Here is a 20,278-nt window from a genome sequence, read left to right on the forward strand (position 1 = left end):
TTTTTGTGCCAGCAAAATATTATACGAATCTAACTGCAAAAATTGACCTCAACACTGAACGGTGGCTTTCACTTTACAGTACACAAATCAAGAAGTAATTAATATAACGGGATAAAATTTTTCCCTATTAATTCTTATAAAGTATGTCACTATATGATCAAAAAACGTCAAAATCCAAAGAGACTCCTTTCCTGACAATAGTAATTCTGTACATCAAAAATGGGTTGAATCAGGTCAATACTACTCTGAGCCCCCATATACCCAACATAAAGATTTTCGAAATTCCGGATGTCTTTACTCCATATGAGTTTTAATTGTATGTTATGTATCTTAATGAAACTCAAGGAATGTTTTTTTTAGTATGTGACATGATAATAGTTAATGCATAAAATCGGGTCGATACTACCCAACTGCCATATAATACATATAATGATTTTAACTAATCTTATGCCAAATTTGCCGGCCAGTGTATGAGTTATATAGAGTATATGTATATAGTATATAAAATTGCTTGGATATCGATCTTCAGATTGACGTTTTACACCTTAAAGTATTTCCCAGGCTTTGATTCCTGCATGTTGCAAGAGTATAAAATGTTCGATTGCACCCAAACTTAACCCTTCCTTACTTGTTATATAGTTTTTTAAGTATTAAGTTTATTAACAATGTAGTAAATGTCAAATTATAAATTATGCAAAAATGCAAGATGATAAAATGTATATCTAGGAACTTATATGTACACACATGTACATACATACATACTACATAATTATTTTTATTAAAGCACGCAGAGATCAAGATATGTAAACCAGTTGCTTATTAAAAGTCAAAAGTGTTTTTTCAGCAAAATGGCCACTTGTGGCACAAACGCATGTCAGTCTTAGACAGTTGTCAACATGCAAGCACGAATTATCAAAAAAAAAAAAACATCAGAAAAGATAGCAGCAAAAAAATTTCGCGCTTGCCGACAGCGGAACACAGGTGTTTAAAAGCGATTGTCATAAAATGGATTTAATTGAATAAGGATATTATACAATTCGCACATGCGATGGCAATTAAATGCCAGTTTACTTCCAAGAAGTAGAAAATCGCAATTTTCACAATTAATTTGAATAAATACATACATACATACGTATACATATGTGTTTCTAAGACCACGTATTTGTAACTGTATAATCAAACACGCTGCAAAACGTACGTGTCTATATTTTTTTCTTTTACCTCCCCCTCTTCCACATAAGAGTAATCACAATTAAACTTCCCTGTGCTTGCATTGACAGTACCCGGGCATGCGCTATAAAGCCGAAAATAGTAGCCTTGTGTTATCGACTACGGCGTAAACAACCAAAAGAAGTCAGCTGCAATCATCATAGCACAGGAATAGAACAACAACTATTTTATTTATTAACAGTAAAGTAATAAAAATAATTGCAGAGTCATGAAGAGTCATGAAAAGTCCCTAAGCCGCTTGGGCTTGGACCCTATAAAGGTGCTGCTGAACGACATTTTCACAGTCATTCGGCATATTGTGGCAAACAAATAACTAATTACTTCATTTTGTGTACCTCCATTACAGCTGCAACAACAGTGCGCGTAACCGTTACAGAAAAGGTAATGAACAATAAAACCATTTTTTTTTTCAAAATTTATTTATTTTTTTTTTTAATTTTTTTGTTAACTTACAAACCTTAGTAGTGAACAATAAATAAATAATTTTTTTTTTTTCAAAATTTATTATTTTTTTTTTTTTTTTTTGTTAACTTACGAACCTTAGTAGTGAACAATAAATACATTTTTTTTTGGAATTTTTCTGTTAACTTACGAACCTTAGTGCTTGCAATACGAGTACATTAATAGATGCGCACATCATAATGACTTTGCGTTTTTTTACGGCGTTCACTTGTTTGTCATATGACCTCGGTCGTTGCGGATGTGTGTATGTATGTGTGACCGATAGAGCGGTTTATTACTTCTTGTACATTTTTGAGTTAGATCTAATTCTGTTATATATATTTCGGCGCTCATATGGCTTTAATTAAATTTAATTTTTTAATTAGTGTAAACGTTTAATTATTTCATAATTCTAAAAACTTTTATTGAAGCATAAAGCAATTGCGCGCCATTTGAGGTTAGAAAAATCTGCATAAACACTTGTAAGCATGACTACGAAATTTTTATGGTGACGAAATTGCGAGTAATGCAGATAATGTCTGCATGTTAGTTGCTTAATTTCTATAAGTTACTATGTCCGTCATTAACTTGAAAAGTTAGCCGTATACTTCGTGCAGGTTATTGTTGTTAGCTATTGACACAAAAATATCTTTTTTATTAGTTTTTAGCAAAGAAGTTGAAGCACTAAGCATTTATCAAGTGTTTTTCGCCGTAAAAATTCGTTTTTATGTCAATTGCTTAATATAATGTCTAACTGGCTAGTGCAATACCTTCGTTGGCATTCATTAATTATATTTTATTTTTATTAAAAATTTTCTTGAGTTTTATACATGATTTTATGCACTCAAATAACATCTACTGTCCAGAGTTAGGCATCAGGCAGCCTTTTAAGTTAGCGGATCACTGCAGTATATTTCAAGCTAAGGTCTTTGCTATTGCGAAAGCCGCGAAGCTGGCCTCTAATGCATCTGCAGACAATTCTAGAGTCAACATCTATGTAAGCAGCCAAGCAGTACTCATGGCATTAACTTCGTATCGCATATCAGCCAAAAGTGTCTTGAGAAGCAGGGCAACAACGGAAAGTGTTGCCAAAAACAAGAAACTTCACTTCCACTGTATGCCAAGCCACAAAGGCATCGAAGCAATGAAATAGTGGATGAGATCGCCAAGAATGGTGTACGGCTAACACCTGAAAACGTGATCTACATTGGGCAAATCATATATTGTCTATACGACGATCTGAACAGAAACATGGTAAAGAAAATCAAAACCCAATGGAACGAGTTACTTGGGTAAAAAACTGCAAGAGCCATGTGCAAAACGGTAGATCCAAAGCACACAAAATTCCTTTAGACAATCAATAGAAGAGACTGTAGAAACATGATCGAAATAACAACTGGTCAATGTCTGGTGGGGACAACTCTCGCATAATGGGGTTGACAGATCGAGAAGACTGCCGGAAATGTCTAGAACAAGGCACCAGGGAAACAATGAAGTATCTCTTATGCACTTGTCCCTCATTGGCAAGCATCTAAGGTACCCACGATATGATACACTGGAGAATATGAAGATAGTGAGACCACAGAGTCTGTTAAAATACGGGTCAATTAGAAAAAAATTCATAGCATGTTGTAACCCACGAAAGATAAAAGGCGCGCGGTGAATATTTGAGGGTTAAGAACGGTTTAACTCGATTTCCGACAAAACTACGAATTCTATAGAAAAAAGTTATGTGGCAAAGTTGTAGTTAATAAAAAGATCCAAAACTTTTGTTTATTGACTTTTCTCATATAACCTCAAAATTTATGTGAATAATTCAAAGAAAGTCTTTATTTTTATCTTGTACAAAACTCGATTTTCTTTCACAAGATTCGCTGTGAGCTTACTTTCTTATGACCAACATACAAAGTTAGCGTTGAGAATTATAATTACGTAAACTCATTATACTCTCGCAACAAAGTTGCTAAAGAGAGTATTATAGTTTTGTTCACATAACGGTTTTTTGTAAGTCCTAAAACTAAAAGAGTCAGATATAGGGTTATATATACCAAAGTGATCAGGGTGACGAGTAGAGTTGAAATCCGGATGTCTGTCTGTCCGTCCGTCCGTCCGTGCAAGCTGTAACTTGAGTAAAAATTGAGATATCATGATGAAACTTGGTGCACGTATTTCTTGGCTCCATAAGAACGTTAAGTTAGAAGATGGGCAAATTCGGCCCACTGCAACGCCCACAAAATGGCGGAAATCGAAAACCTATAAAGTGTCATAACTAAGCCATAAATAAAGATATCAAAGTGAAATTTGGCACAAAGGATCGCATTAGGGAGGGGCATATTTGGACGTAATTTTTTTGGAAAAATGGCCGTGGCCTCGCCCCCTACTAAGTGTACATATCTCGGAAATCTTATAGCTATGTCAACCAAACTCTATAGAGGCGTTTCCTTCAGGCATTTCCATATACAGTTCAAAAACGGAAGAAATCAGATAATAACCACGCCCACCTCCCATACAAAGGTTATGTTGAAAATCACTAAAAGTGCGTTAACGGACTAACAAAAAACGTCAGAAACATTAAATTTTACGGAAGAAATGGCAGAAGCTGCACCCAGGCTTTTTTTAAAAATTGAAAATGGGCGTGGCGTCTCCCACTTATGGACCAAAAACCATATCTCAGGAACTACTCTACCGACCTTAATGAAATTCGGTGTATAATATTTTCTTAACACCCTGCTGACATGTACAAAATATGAGTGAAATCGGTTCACAACCATGCCTTCTTCCAATATAACGCCATTTTGAATTCCATCTGATGCCTTCTCTGTATAATATATACATTAGGAACCAATGATGATAGCGGAATAAAACTTTACACAAATACGGTATTTGAGGTATCCCTTGTGGAAAAATTTTCGTGATCGGACTATAACTTTTCAAGGTCCCTGATATCGAACACGAAGAACTCAGTGCCTAACCTAACCTAACCTAATTTTTTACCGAAAATATCGCTAAATCTCTCAGAATTTAATTCTAATTAATTTTACAGCAAAATAAAAAAATATGTAAATGACGGATAATGAAATCTCGATTATCACTTTATCATGCGAGAGTATAAAATGTTCGGTGACACCTGAATTTACCCCTTCTTACTTGTTTTTGTATGTAATCCAACAAAAATTTTTGTAAACAAGTGTAAAAATTTATGATTTTATATTTTTACTATGCGTCATGACAAGTTGAAAACCTCATTTCGATATAAAATGGAAAAAATACCATAATTTTCAATTATACAATTTTACGTCAAAATATCGTTTTTTAACAAGTCAGTAGGCTTTATGTTTCTGGAAATCTCTTTTTCCTGATGATACAAAAGTTTGCAAAAAATATATGGTAAACTATGTTTTCAAAAATTATCCACCCTAGTCTCCTTGTGATAAATATTTTTTTTTAAATAAAAGTCTGATCGATTTAACAATATATCATGTAGTTTCACATAGCGTCTAAAATTGTTTAAATTCGATTTAAAAAAATAGAAAAATTAACCTTCAAGCACAAATATATTCGAAATTTTTTGCAAATGCTTCTTATATTCCATACACATATGGTTAAATAAACTAAACGCCCACACTTTATTATGTTTTTAAAGACTTGTCTTGCTAAACTAATATATGCGTCAAATAGTAGAAGATATATGACAACAATGTAGTAAACGACAACAAATACAGTCTAATATTTGCACATTTCCGTAATACCCAAATGGAGCGTCGTTCGTCAATCAATAATCCGAAACATTATACCAAAAAAACATGCAAATTCGGTATAAAAAAAATGATTGGCGAATTAATCATAAACTATGTAAATAACACTTTTTTTAAGTTTTTCACAAATACTTTTAAGGAATATTTGGAATTTCGGTAAAAACAATTGTTTATAGGAATCCAGAACCAAACCATCACTTTAGATACGTTTAGATTTAGATTTTCAAAGAAAAATATTCAAAACTCGTCCATTGCGACATTATTTCCGGCAGTTCTTAGGAAAAATGTACCTCCGCGAAGACACTAAATTTTTTTATAGGATCATCCTGGGACAAAGCTTTCAAAGATCGTTGAAGACATGCCTGGTTCTCGCGAGTCCGCTCGAATGGTTTTGGTGGATATTTTGGGTATGAAACGCGTTCTCGCTCGACTTATCCCGATAAAGCTGAATTTTTTTTCAAAAATAGTACCGTAAACAGCTTTCTTTGGACATGCTTGACAGTGCGAATGCCTATGAGACAAGACTTTATGAGTTTGACATACATACAAACAAGTCAGCAATCTTCTCAATAGAGGAAAAAACGAGCTGAATGCAAAAAAAACACGTGAAAGCCTCAAAATGCACGATGATGCTTCTTTTCGATATTCGTAGTTTGGTGGCGATAAAATATTGATGAATTAGGACAACATTCTAGAGATGTTATAGATTTAAATAACACAACAAATCATTGATTTTTGAAGCCGTGAAACGCATGTAACCCCATAATAAAATTGAGATTTATTTCTGTGCGGCTAATCAAATCAGCTCGAAAATATTTTATCTCATTTAATGTAAGTACTTTAATTTCAAAATTAAAATAAAAATGCCTGTCCCATGGAAATCAAAGTTTATTAAAGCTCAATATGTGCACCTTGAAGATTTAGATTGCTTGCACCTCTTGGTATACAAAAAATATGGCTTCACCGCAATAAAAACTTTAAAATTACTTTTTTCAACAAAGTTTTGGAATGGGCACATCAATACTGTTTGTATTTCTGTTATTTCTTAAATGAAAATTGAAAACTTCAATACTCTGCACCTTATATTGCTATGCTTATGTTGGTTTATGTATGTGTGTTTATATGCATGAATGCAAGCGCATTGGTTGAAAGGTCAGGCTGCAGATGGAAAACTTCAACAGTTGTCTATTTACTCAGATGCAACACAAAGGTGTGCAACACCTCTAATGGCAAACTAGTTTCGCCCATTGAATGCGGGTTTGTATTGACATATGTATGTATGTATGTACGATATGTACGTATGATAACTCCGTTTTTGTAAGCAATTGTGCTTCAAAGAGAAAAAAAACCAAAAAAATGCAATTAAATCTCCACTTCAAAAATTAACACAATATTTTGTTGTTAGCTTTTTGCCTTCTATACTATTTACCATTACAACCACTTTTGTTTACAAAAAAAATGTTCAAACAAAAATTTTATACTCGTAATATTGCATACGAACCGATATGAATAGAAGTCATTGAGGGCCATTGTTTATAATATGTATTCGAAGTTTATATGTAACACCTGTAAACGTAACGACTTCAATACACATGTAGTCACACAGAAAATATTATTCAAAAATCTCAACCTTAACCTGTCAGGCGGATGGATTCTTCAGAAAAGGGCATTTATGCCAGAAGTTGCTTTAAATACCAAGCCAAGTGCTTTTAGTTCAAAAGCTTTGATCGCGAAAGGTTAAAGGTTGTAAAAGCAACAGCAAAGTTTTTCCTACTTTTTTAAAGAAAAATCACAGAAACTTTAAATTTAATGGAGAATGTTTATAATCATTCGAAAGAACATTCTTTGGCGTTTATGTTTTGAAGATAATCTCTTTCAAAATGTTGGCTTAGTCTAATTTTCGATTACTCCCTCAAGCATTTCGACTGGTACTTGGCGAATGTTTTGCTTCAAGGCCTAAATCGAAGCTGGATTGTCTGGATAGACTTTAGACTTTGCATATCCTCACAGAAAAAAGTCTATAGATGTGATATCACATGATCTTGGTGGCCAGTAGAACGGCCCAAATCGGGAAATTATCTGCCCACCGAAGTGTTTTCTCAATAAATCGATTGATTGATGCGATGTGAGGAAAGTGGCGCCGTCTTGTTGAAACCAAATGTGGCCGAGACCACGAGAATAAATTTCAGGCATCAAACAGTGGGTTATCATGGTCGCCATTGACGGTTACGTTCTCACCGACATCATTATTGAAGAAATATGGACCGATGAATCCGCATCCCACAAACAACATCAAACCGTTGTTTTTTCCAGATAAAATGGCAGCTCTCGAATCTTTTCAGGTTGCTCTTCGTCCCATATAAGGCAATTTTGCTTCTTTACATACCCGTTAAGCCAGAAATGGGCCCCGTCGCTGAACAAAATTTGGCTCAAAAACGTCGGATCTTCTTAGAATTTTTCAAGAGCCTATATAAATGAAGCAAAGATAGCGAAGTGATGTCGCCTGGGGTCGAGCGGCTTCAGTTCTTGCAAAAACTGTATTTTGTACGCTTTCAATTTAGGATCTCGAAGATCTGGAGATCACTCTCAGCTACGGCTGCTATGAAGTAGTAAAAAGTCTGACAATCTTACTTACTATTTATTCGTAGTGCTTAGAATTTTATCAAAACTAAAATATTTCCCAAGCCTGTCCCATTAACAAAATAGTTATTGATATAACCCATCATAACCGTTATTTTCAAATGAAGATTTGTATGAAACCTTGTAACAAAAGAAATCAAACAAAAAAATTGCGCTTAAACACAATCGTTAAAAAGCAACACTATATCATTGAGCTCATTCAAGCTCAATTTACAAGCAAAAATGGAAATATAAAAAACGAAACAAACTATTGCCTTAACACCAGCCCACATATGCAGACCTATATGGTATATGAATATATGTAAGCAAAGCGAGAGCAGAAACAACCTCAAGTGAGTACAACACAAGATGTTGCATGCGGCTGCGCAGCATCTGCTGCATTCCCAGCTGAGCTTGAAGCAAAGCAAAACAATCCCAACTGAGCAGCAGTCTGCCGCCATCAATGGCTCGGCTTGGTTAGTGTCTGAGCGCCGCTTTGGCTGCAGAACCTCCACTAACAGGCCTCAAAGCTGCGATTGTAGCTAGTCGCTTTGCCGCAACAAGTTGAAGATTTTTTCGACTGCAGCTTGACGCTCGCCGATCAGTCGCCTACTCGACGGCCAAACGCGCAGTTCACACAGCTCAAGCTGCCCAAAAATCAAGCGCGTTCAGGCTTAGTGCTTCAATAAAAGTTGCAATTAATTTTAGTGAGAGTGTACTTTACACTTTAATTCGGAAATTTTCAGAATGTAAATGAATGCGTATTAGAAAAAAAAATAAAAAAAAACAAAATAGCAAAACAGTTTTCGAACTTAATTGAAATTGTAATTGCAAATAATTTTGACTTTTTGGCTACAAAACGAAATCAAATAAACAAAAAAATGCTGAGTTGATTGAATTTGAGTGCAACAACAACAAAATTAAATAATAACGGAGGCGTGAGTCCACAGCGTAGTGCAAGCGAGAAAGTCTTCCAATTGATTGAGTGAATTCCGAGAGAGTGTACATATAGTGTTGGAATTTATTTTTAGCGTGAAGTAATTGTTGTTTTTTATAAACATTGTTGCGTTCTTACAGACATTTATGAGTGTTCAGTGAATTTTCTTATCTGGCTTTCGCTTATCACTAACTATTCTCTGCCCCACATTCGTTTATTATCATAATCATTGAGCACATTTTCCTAAAATAAAACTTAAACAAAAGAAACTAAAAAATCTAAAAAATACTCAACATGATTCCCCTCGATGAAGTGAGCATTTACACATTGCTGAGAATGGCGTTCGTTTGGCAACTACTATCGTTCGGTGTCTATTTGGTTGGCCTCCTGGCTATCGCCGCATTCTTCTTCGATAACTTCAAATCGGTGGTGTCAATCATCAAGGCGATTCTGGAGCCATATTTTCAGCCTCAACTGCCGCAGACGTTGGTGGAAAAGTTTGGAAAGTGGGCAGGTTAGTGATTGTGTTAAAATATTTTTATTCGATATTTATTATATAGTATATACGAGTATGTATATTCTGTATTTAGTTTAAGAATGTTCGTTAGACTTACATGAATTTCTCAGTGCAAAGTGCAATTTAAACAACCCTCTGTACTATTGATTATGTAAAAATAGTTAAATATTTGTAACTTAGTGAGACCTTTGGTTCCTAGAATTTCAAAATTTTACGACAACAACACAATTTTGGCATATTAGAAGAAATATTAGTAAAAAAACAAGAGAAAACGTTAACTTCGGTTGCACCGAAACATTTATACCTTACATAAATACAAACGATTCCTTAGAAAACGGTCAGTTTGTATGACAGCTATACGCTATAGTGATCCGATCTAAACGATATCTTCGGAGATTGCACCATTACTTTAGAAAATTATCCATGCCAAATTTCGTGTAGGTATCTTGTTAAATAAAAAAGTTGTACATAGAAGAACTTGATTTTGATCGATCAGTTTGTATGGCACCTATATCTTATAGTGATTCAATATCAGCGATTCCGACAAATGAGCAGCTTTTTGTGAAGAAAACGATGTGTGCAAAATTTCAGATCGATACCTAAAAAACTGAGGGATTTGTTCGCGTATTTACAGGCGTTAGGACTAAGAAACGCACCTTGTCTCGCTGATCATTTGTATACATACATATGTATGTAAATATTTTATAAAATTTTGGTCAATTCCTTCTAGGAAAAACTTCGTGACAGATTTAATATACCCTGCCTAGTTTGTACTTAAAATTACAACGCTGTCATGTCTTACTTTCTCTGCATAATTAAATTATTTTGTTGTCTAATTGTGAATAGTAAATATTTGTGTAAATACAAATAGTTTTTTCAATAATTGTTTCACTATTTTATACCTAAAGTTATCGATATTTATCGATACCGATTTTACGATAAATCTATATCTATCGATTTATCGATAATTCTATCTATACTTGTAAATATTAAATATTTGTGTGTTTAAAAATAGTTTTTCATTGGTTTTTTGACTATTCGATAACTGAAGTTATCGGTAATTATTGATACCGATTTAACTATAGTTTTATCTCTATAGATTTATAGATAATTCTCTATTTTTCCATAACTTTTGTAAATTTTTTACTAAAATTTTTGATAATTATCGATAAATCCCTCTCTATTGATATTTGTTTAATACTTTTGTCTAAAGTTTTCGATATTTAACGATAAATTCATCTCTATCGATAACTTTTGAATATTTTTCTCCAAGTTTTTCGATATTTATCGATAAATCTCTCTCTATCGATAACTTTTAAATATTTTTGTTTCAATTCTGTGATATTTATCGATAAATTGATCTCTGTAATAACTTTTGAATATTTTGCAAAAAATTATAATTCCCCAGCTGGGACCGGTTGCCCTTTAGAGCCAAAAGCAGCGAAAAACTGCTTGTAATTGCTGAACGGCCTTGAAAACGAGTTGTAAGTTTACATAACGAGTCTCACAAATAAGCAGCAAGCCCTTTAAACGGTTTTCTGGGTGCTCGCTATTATTTTTGGTAACATACATACATACTTATGTGCACGTGCAACAACAATAATGAACAATAACAAAACCGAAATACAAAAATTCAGCCAAAGAAGAGATGTAATAAACCGTAAGTTACAACAACGTAACGCGTTCGCCATGAATGGCTGAATTAGTGACCCAATTAAGTATTTAAGTCATAAGGGAAGATTACAAAAAAGAAGCGTAAAAACCATAAGCCATGAATTTTTATCGAAAGCGTCTTGGAATTGTAAATTCTTCTGATTTAACAGCAGAATTTATGAATGAATTGCCAAACAACATTTTGTTGCAAACGTTTTACCTGAATGCACCGTTGTACAACAAATTAAATGGCAACAACATTAACTCGTGCAAACATACATTAACACTTTCGCTTTTCGGTTTCTACGCTACTCGTATAATAACCCTGTAGGAAAAATGTATGGAATAACAAAATTTTCAAAGTAACTTAAAATATAAAATAAAATATTTCAAATTTTGGAAGAAATGAAAGAAAGCTTAAATTTTTGTTATAAATTTTAAAATTTTTGTCTTAAATAATTGCGCAAAAATGTAGGCCATTTCTATATCAAAAACAAAATAATTTTCTGCAATTCCTACTAGATTTATATTACTCAACTACATATACATTGCATTTAAACACACTTTTAAATATAGTTAGCTATAATTATAGTCTTATTGCGTGGTCGATCGTGTCTACACTGGCGCTTGGCTTCAAAAGCGCTATGGAATTCTATTTATTTCGTATTTTTTTGTTTTATCTGTTATTGCATACTTCACTTGTTGTTGCTTGATTCGAAGTCATTCACCTGCTAGCAGCGTCATATTACTCATAAATAGCGGCACACGGAACCGGCTTGACTTAGATTGTCTAGCCGGCGCGTTGTGATTGTCAGCAGGTCCGTCAGCTTGGGCGGTTATTAAAATATCTAGCCGTTTTCTTTTTGCTCAAGTCTTATTATTGTTTTCACATCAAAGCGTCTAGCTTTTGTTATTGTTTTATTAATTAACTTGAGTCGCGCGAGTATCACATGTTTAAGGTTTATTGCCATTTCTGTATTTCGTAGTAAAAAACCCAACTGTGCTTCAGGTTGTTTTTATTTTTTATTATGCAAACGGTATACTTATACATTTTTGATTCGCTTGACGACCTTGCGAAATACTTGTGCATTAATGTAATTTACTCGGTTATATTATGCTGAAGTGCAGATAGATTTTGGCGATTTTCAAGTTGAGTAGCTAGTTTAAGGTTAACTGGTGGTAATTATGATGAATATATCATACCGTAGGTCAAAACCATGTATGCCATTAGGGGACAAAAAAAAATGAATGGAGTTCCAAATAATCTCTCACAAGCAGTCACATTTCATATTTCTCTAAGAGTACCAGTTTAATAACGTTATTGTCCACAAAATACAGAACTACTTACAAGTACAACTAGCATGCCTAAGCTCAAAAATGAGTCTAACGATCTGAATAATTATACCATTCTAATGGTCTCTAATCTCTAGTTTCTGACTATCGCAAGCCTCAAGCATCTGGCATTTTCTTCTATCTCCAGGAATTTCTTCGCAGAATAAAAAACTTCGGGCTCTTAAGGGATTCTATGGGTTTCCTCGGGTAAAAAACAGCCATTTTTCAACAATTATTTCTCATATAAAAAATTAAATATTTTTTTTAGAATTTTAAATATTTTGCATAGAATTTTACAAACTATGAACAAAAAGGTTCTGAAAGTTTTGGAAAAAAATATTTGAAACTCAGCCATTCCGAGGCCTTACAAGATCATCTAAAGTGAAAAAATACATTTTTTAGTTAAGGCCTTATCTTAGAACTTAGACGAAGGAAAAAACTGCAAATTTAATTTTTGGCAGACATTTTTACTAAAAAATTAAAATATCAATGAAATTCTCTCTACACTTTTTTTCAATTCATTCGTCTAAGTCTTTAAGAATTTTATCTCAAAGACCTGTGTAAAATTTCATGAAGATCGATTGAGTAGTTCTCGAGACATCTTGCCAACCGACTACAACAACACAGTTCCTAGAAAGACGGCGCACTTAGCCTAGCTAACCTCGAGCGCACAAGTTCTCAAGGCTGTATCCCCGAAACTATTACTCGAAAAACTTAAAAAGAGCAATATTCTAAAGGTATTGTAGAATTTAATAAGACAATAAAACAAATATTTTTTGAAACTCGTAACCCCTTAAAAAACATCGTATTATTAATACCACCAATTGTTTTTTTAACGGCATACGTCTTAATAAGGTTGACTAGGAATCTTAAAAAATAGCATTATCTTCATTATATGTGACCTGGTCTACGAAAAGGGAGCTAACGTGCGAAAACTAGTTTTCTGGGAAACAGCTGTTAAAAATAAACAACTCGTTTCGTCAGTTTCTCGTTATCTCATTAATATTCGTATTTTTACTCTTCTTTCTTTACATTTTTTACATTTTTAGGGAACTTTCAAACAAGTTATGACTCTTTGGATTCTATCACGTGAAAAAGCATCTCATCTTCCATCCGAATCAACTAAAAAGTGAAAATTGATTTTTTTACACCTAAGACCCCTTTCCGTAGACCAGGTCACATATAAGTAATTTCCCATTCGCTTTTTAGCTTTATTACCTTTACTTTTAACAAAATCCTGTCTATACACACGAGTCCTCCGGGGAAACGTTTCTTAACGCTTAAAAGATTAACTGAAATATGTGGATTAGATTTATAAGAGATGTTGGAAGCTCTAGTATTAGACACTAAAACACTTTCCTACATTTTTTTAATGATTTCGACGGATTTAAATCCCAAACACTTAATTTATCTATAAAATAGTCTACTCTAAAGATTTTTTCATAAAACCCAGTTCAAACTTCTTAAAGGACCAGCCTAGAAACGGTAAACAGGCTTCAGTTATGTTACGAGAGGTTCAAAGGTAGGGTTCCCGCCATGTTCAAAAGAAATGCTGAATAATTCGATAGCGATTGAGACTAGGTCTGTCACGGAAACAAACCATAATTACACCAAATATAGATCAAAATAACCGCTCAACATTAAAAACGATATTTTCTTAATTCCAAGAACTTAAGAGGTGAAGTCTCTCTCAAATGTTAATAACTAAATTGCTTACAGTATAAACCCAAAAATTTAAAACTACAAATTTAAAAATCAAACTAAAGAGCTATGGAAATAAAAATGCATATTTCCACAGTATGTGCTCAAAATGAGCAGCAATTACGAACATTACTTGAATACACATCGTTCGTAATGGAATGCTGGCACCATTACCCAACCCACAAAAAAGGAGAACAATTAGCATTAAGCTGTTAATGACAATCATATGCTTTAACTACCATTTTTCTTTGTGGTCAATTTACTTGCAACACACTATTTTTTTCTCAACTTTGTAGTAATCACCGGTTCAACGGATGGCATTGGACGGGAATATGCTAAAGAATTGGCCAAACAAGGCATAAATGTGGTGCTCATCTCACGCACCAAGGAGAAGCTCATTGCAGTAGCAGAGGAGATCGGTAAGAACTGAAATGAATAGAAAAATAATTGTCAATATAGTAGAATATTTAAATATTTGAAAAAAGTTTGGAATAAATTATGCTAATGACGAATACTCAAAGGCACAATGCAAGTAATTTATAAGCAAATCGACAAACGAAACACTAAACTACCAAATGGGGTTTCACAGTTCTTGGAATTTAGTTTAGTTACCAATAATATATTATATCATATACATATATATTTTTTAAATATTTCTTACAGAAAATGAGTACAAAGTGAAGACGAAATGGATCGTAGCTGACTTCGCCAAAGGACGTGAGGTGTATGCACACATTGAACGCGAACTGAGTGGTATACCAGTAGGCATATTGGGTAAGTGCTGAAAATATTTTCACTATACCAAAATCTATACCAAAAAACAAACAGTTACTTCCTGTTATCAATATACTTTGTATACAAACATTTTATGTTACTAAAACCTTACAACATCTACCTTACAGTTAACAATGTTGGCAAAATGTACGACTATCCAGACGAACTCTCCAACATATCTGAAGATACAATTTGGGATATGATCAATATAAATGTCGCCGCTGTAACCATAATGACACGTATGCTCATACCAGAGCTGAAGAAGCAGAAACGTGGTGCCATTGTCAATTTATCTTCTGGCAGTGAATTACAACCTATGCCCAATATGGCAGTTTATGTCGCTACCAAGCGCTATGTGCGATGTTTCTCTCAGGCGATCGAGCGTGAATTGGCCGAACATAATATAACAGTACAGATTGTCACACCGCTCTTTGTGGTCACAAAAATGAATCAATATTCTGATACCGTGATGAAGGGTGGCTTTCTAAGACCGGATGTGAAGAGCTACACACGCTTTGCCGTTTTTACTTTGGGCAAATCGGCGGAGACGACGGGCTATTGGCAACATGGCTTGCAGGTGAGTGCTTTTTTGAAGCGAAAATTCTATTTTATACTTTTATTAAACAAAACACTCTTGAGTTACAAAAAGTTTTGAACATTTTTGAGCCAAAATTTTGACCAACAAAAACAATCTAAACATTTATACTTACATATATATAACATTTGTATGCTATGTGCGCTAATTGACGAAAACTATTATGCTTCAGTATTTTTTCATGAAACTGAGCCCAGAGTGGCTGCGCATACGTATCGCCCATGTGATGACACGACACTTTCGTCGAGAGTACCTGAAGAACCATGGCAAAAAAGTCTGAAAGACTGCAACAGGATGTATAAGTTTCTTTAATTTTCAATATTTTCATTATCATTCACTTACTCATGTATTGTATATACATTCACATATTGCTTTCATCTACTTATGAACAGATAACCTTAAATATTGATTAAGCTGTTTTTGGTTTTTTTAAAGGTTATAATAAACTTTTAAGTTAAAAATGTAAAATTTTGTGAAATTTCTGAAATAATACCAATAACGAAATAATATAATTCTGAAATAATGAAGTAAGTGTTAAAATTCATTTGTATTAAACAGTGTTACAAAAATTTTATGAAAACTAAACTTCCCGGCCAGTGCTAGTTTAAAAGAATGGAGTTGCTACAGCAGAGTTCAATGAACCGGAAATTGCACTAGTTGCATAAATTTCCTAAATAAAAAAAATATATAACGATAGTGCTCTAGGGACTCGCTTTGATACAAAAACTGAGTTATGATAACATAAATGGAAGCAGGTTGTGTATAAATGATGAAATAGGACTTTAGAAACTTTAATACAATTTATAAAGCGTGACCCAAAAAAAGAGTCGTGAAGGCATCTCTATTACAACTTTTACCACGAAAAAACCCACCATTACTGGAATTATCTACAACACACGCGAGAACTATGTTAGCTGAACCTATCTCTTCATTGTCAGAATAGTTTCTCACTCGTCTAACGATGCTTCAAAGCGATCCATGCTTGGAAAGGAAGATATGAGATACGAGGGCTGCTATATATATTTCTGGCCTAATAATGAAAATAGGAATATTTATCAACGAAAATGTTTTTTTTTTTTTGTTTTTTTTTTTCTCGTTGGATTTGGCTCGTCTTGGAAGACCCACACGGTCGATTGCTGTTTTGTTTCGGGCTCATACGCATAGATCCATGATTCGTCACCTGTGACGATCTTATAAACGTCTTTTGAAGCACCGCGATCGTATTTATTCAGCATTTCTTTACACCAATTCACACAAGCCTTCTTTTGAGCGATTGTCAAATTGTGGGGGATCCAACGAGAACATGCCTTTTTTACGGTCAGGTGTTCATGCAATATCGAATGTGTACTGGTGGGAGAAATGCATAGGCATGCCTCTATCTGAAGGTATGTTACATGACAGTCTTGCATTATCAGTTCTGGCACAACGGCTGTTGTTGGACGACCTTCACGGAATTCGTCTTTGAGCGAGCGTCGGCCACGATTGAATTCGTTGTACCAGTTTTTCACAGTGCTATAGGATGGTGCTTCATAGCCATACAAAGATTTTAGTTCATCGATACACTCTTGTCGTGATAATCCACGTCGAAAGTTGTGAAAAATGATCGCACGAAAATGTTCACGATTCCATTTTTTGGCTGAGATGAATTTTTTAATTCCCTGTAAATAAAACAATTCACTATTAAATGAAAAAACGTTCTGAGTGATGTTATGCTAAAAAATGTCAAACTTTCCAATGGAAATGTCAGATTGCGCCTTACTTACTTGGTGTTGTCTAGTCCAGAAATATAAATAGCAGCCTATGTATGATATTTGAATAATTTTAAGAGCTCTAGTTTATAACATTATTTGTTAGATGATTTCAACTAGCAATCTAATACATATGTATGTGAACTAAGTATATGTGTTGCTATTACAAAAACTTACATACATATATTCCTGGATAACAGGCGGAGATCATCATGACTCTGACATGGCATGAAGTTGATATATTCATTAAAAAGAGGTAAGAAGCGGCGTATGACTCTCTGGAAGGCAGTATAAGCTTATTATAACTCATGTCAGCGGACGGAGAAGCCAGATAAAAAAGCAAGATAATCTGATACCTAAGTTATCTGGTAATCTTATTATGTCCACAATGTTTCCAGCTTCGGAGAAAAGAGTGTTGGGATGCTAGTACATCGCTCATCATATTCAAGTTGACGAATCTGAAAGAAAGTTCGAGATTTTTAGCAATAGTCGATACCATTATTTCCATAAGACATATACATATCGTCACCTGAAATGCAAATTAACGTAACAACATTTTCAGAAATTTACAGTGGCATGAATGAAACACGGAATAAAATGGAACATGAGTGAAACAAAATATTAATATTGGTTAAAACTGGTTTATATATGACCGCAGAACTAGAAAATGTTGAACATATTTAATATTATGTATATAATTTGAAGTAGTGAAGCGTAATCAATAAGACACTCAATTTCGAATTTTTTGATGATACGTTATTTTGCATTTCAGGTGACGATATATTCCTGAATAACAGGCGGAGATCATCATGACTCTGACATGGCATGAAGTTGATATATTCATTAAAAAGAGGTAAGAAGCGGCGTATGACTCTCTGGAAGGCAGTATAAGCTTATTATAACTCAGTACGTCAGCAAACGGAGAAGCTAAAAAAAAAGAGCAAGATAATCTGGTAACTGAGTTATCTGGTAATCTGAGTATATCCACAATGTTTCCAGCTTCGGAGAAAAGAGTGTTGAGATGCTAGTACATCGCTCATCATATTCAAGTTGACGAATCTGAAAGAAAGTTAAAGATTTTTGGCAATGGTCGATTAAATATATTCTATATACAATATCATATTTCTGTTGTAGTAGAGATTATTAATATTTCCATAGAACGCCTTAGAGCTGAACATAGAAAGTACGCTGCTTTCGTTGGGGCTATTGAAACTGCGATTATTTTGCTTAGAGCATAACCAAGATTGGAATAAATTGGCGAACTCGGCGCTCACATTGAAACACAGTGATTTTTGAAGGCATTAGAGATTGCGAAATTTTTATGAAAATTCTGCCAAGCCATCATTGAAAAAATTTGCACCTCCAGAACGCTGAACACTTGGAAAAATACCAGATATTAGATATGGTTGATGTAAGTTTGCAAAAGTTTTGGTTTTGTATTTTCATAACAAATAAAGAATTTTTAGCTCTTCCACCGCATTCTTTTATTCCCTTTTTTTTAATGTAAATACAGTACTTGTCCAATAAATTACGAACGAAGTAGAAAATAGTTCTAACTTTAATCATTAATAAAAACATAAATATTTGGCTAATTTTAGAAAAAAAATATTTTTTATATGCTATATACATTAAAAATAAATTATTATAATTTTGTATTTAATCATATTCAATATTTTGCCGCCATATATATATATATATATTTTTGTTTCTTTGCTCTCGTTCGTAATTTATTGGAAAGGTACTGTACATATATATAATTTTTTACCACGCTGTAAATAACTTTTCCTGATAGTATCCACACATTAAAGCGGGTCGATTTTTTTAAGACGAAGTTTAAAAAATCTGAAAAATCGGGTGTGTGGGAGGTATATAATATAGCTGTTCAATCTAACCGACTCCGACAAATGATCAACAGAGCATCAAAATGCACCTATGTATTAAATTTCATACGGATATCTCAAAAACTGACGAATAAATTTGTATGATCCCTAAACAAATTCGCCTTAAAAAATCGCTGGCTCGGGTTTAGAACCGTAGAATCTAAGGAAAAGTTGTTCAGAGTAATACATAGAACATTTTTCGTAAAGTCGATATTTCTATTTTTTCGGATAACTCAAAAACTGACAAATAAATGATCCCTGATGAGTATAATCCCTAAAACACTTATACTTAAAGCTCGTGGGCTCAAAACGAGTTTCTGAACCATAGTATCTTAGGAAACGTCTGCTCAGAATGATCCCTAGAACATTGCGCGCTTACGCGATTTTTCCATTTTTTTTTCCTCGCTGTAAATCAATCCGCTCTAATACACACATGCAAACAAAAATTTCAGCTACACCGAAAAATCACCAAAAAACTTCCTGCTTATGCAAGTTCTAGCCAATACAATTTGAAGCACAACTGGCAGACTTTAATTGCATACCAAATAAATTGTTTGTGCAACAAGCCATAACCAGCATTTAGTAAAGACATGATTTTTGCTTACTGTTGTTGCATTGCCACACGCCCAGACCACTGAAAACCAGCAGAGTCCAAAAATTACATAATAGAAAGAATTTCGATTTTTATTTTTTTGCTTTTATTTCGGCATTACCGGACAACGGAAAAGACAACAAACCGGTTGACAGCGGAATTGGCCAATTGACCGACGCATTGCAGAATCGCTTGCGAATGTGCAAACTGCATTTGTGTGCGCAGTAAAATGCAGTACTCGCTCGCTGATTATGTAAGTTGTAAACTTGTACACTTCATGTGTTTGTTTGTGTGTGCATTTTTACATTCAATTACATTCACAAGCTGCGCGCGCACTTTTGGCGAGACCTCCATCGGTTATCGGTTGACTAAGCCGCAGCGTATACGAGTCGGCAATGTTTTGTTTCACTGCCGGTCTCGCATTGACTGCAAACAGTGTTACAATGTCCGTTGGAAATTGCGTAATCTTCAGCGCTGATTTTATGTCCATAGACACACACATAC

At 34.0% G+C, this 20,278-nt stretch overlaps 1 protein-coding gene across 4 annotated transcripts; it reads left to right on the forward strand.

The window, feature by feature from the left end:
- The first annotated feature begins 1,362 nt into the window (after positions 1–1,362).
- On the forward strand, positions 1,363–16,093 carry LOC105231230 (inactive hydroxysteroid dehydrogenase-like protein 1). Of its 4 annotated transcripts, XM_049448552.1 has the most exons (7): positions 1,363–1,489; positions 1,577–1,611; positions 9,296–9,496; positions 14,482–14,604; positions 14,849–14,959; positions 15,088–15,536; positions 15,727–16,093. In XM_049448552.1, exons 3-7 carry the CDS (start codon positions 9,319–9,321, stop codon positions 15,832–15,834), a joined length of 969 nt encoding a protein of 322 aa, XP_049304509.1. In that variant the 5' UTR covers positions 1,363–1,489; positions 1,577–1,611; positions 9,296–9,318; the 3' UTR covers positions 15,835–16,093. The 4 variants fall into 4 exon arrangements, with proteins under 4 accessions (XP_049304509.1, XP_049304502.1, XP_049304513.1 ...); XM_049448545.1 differs by having other exon boundaries at positions 1,473–1,611; XM_049448556.1 differs by lacking the exons at positions 1,363–1,489; positions 1,577–1,611 and adding an exon at positions 6,113–6,257.
- The last annotated feature ends 4,185 nt before the right edge of the window (positions 16,094–20,278 follow it).

The sequence above is a fragment of the Bactrocera dorsalis genome, chromosome 1 (assembly GCF_023373825.1).
Source record: "Bactrocera dorsalis isolate Fly_Bdor chromosome 1, ASM2337382v1, whole genome shotgun sequence".
In the NCBI taxonomy this organism is placed as follows: Eukaryota; Metazoa; Arthropoda; class Insecta; order Diptera; family Tephritidae; genus Bactrocera; species Bactrocera dorsalis.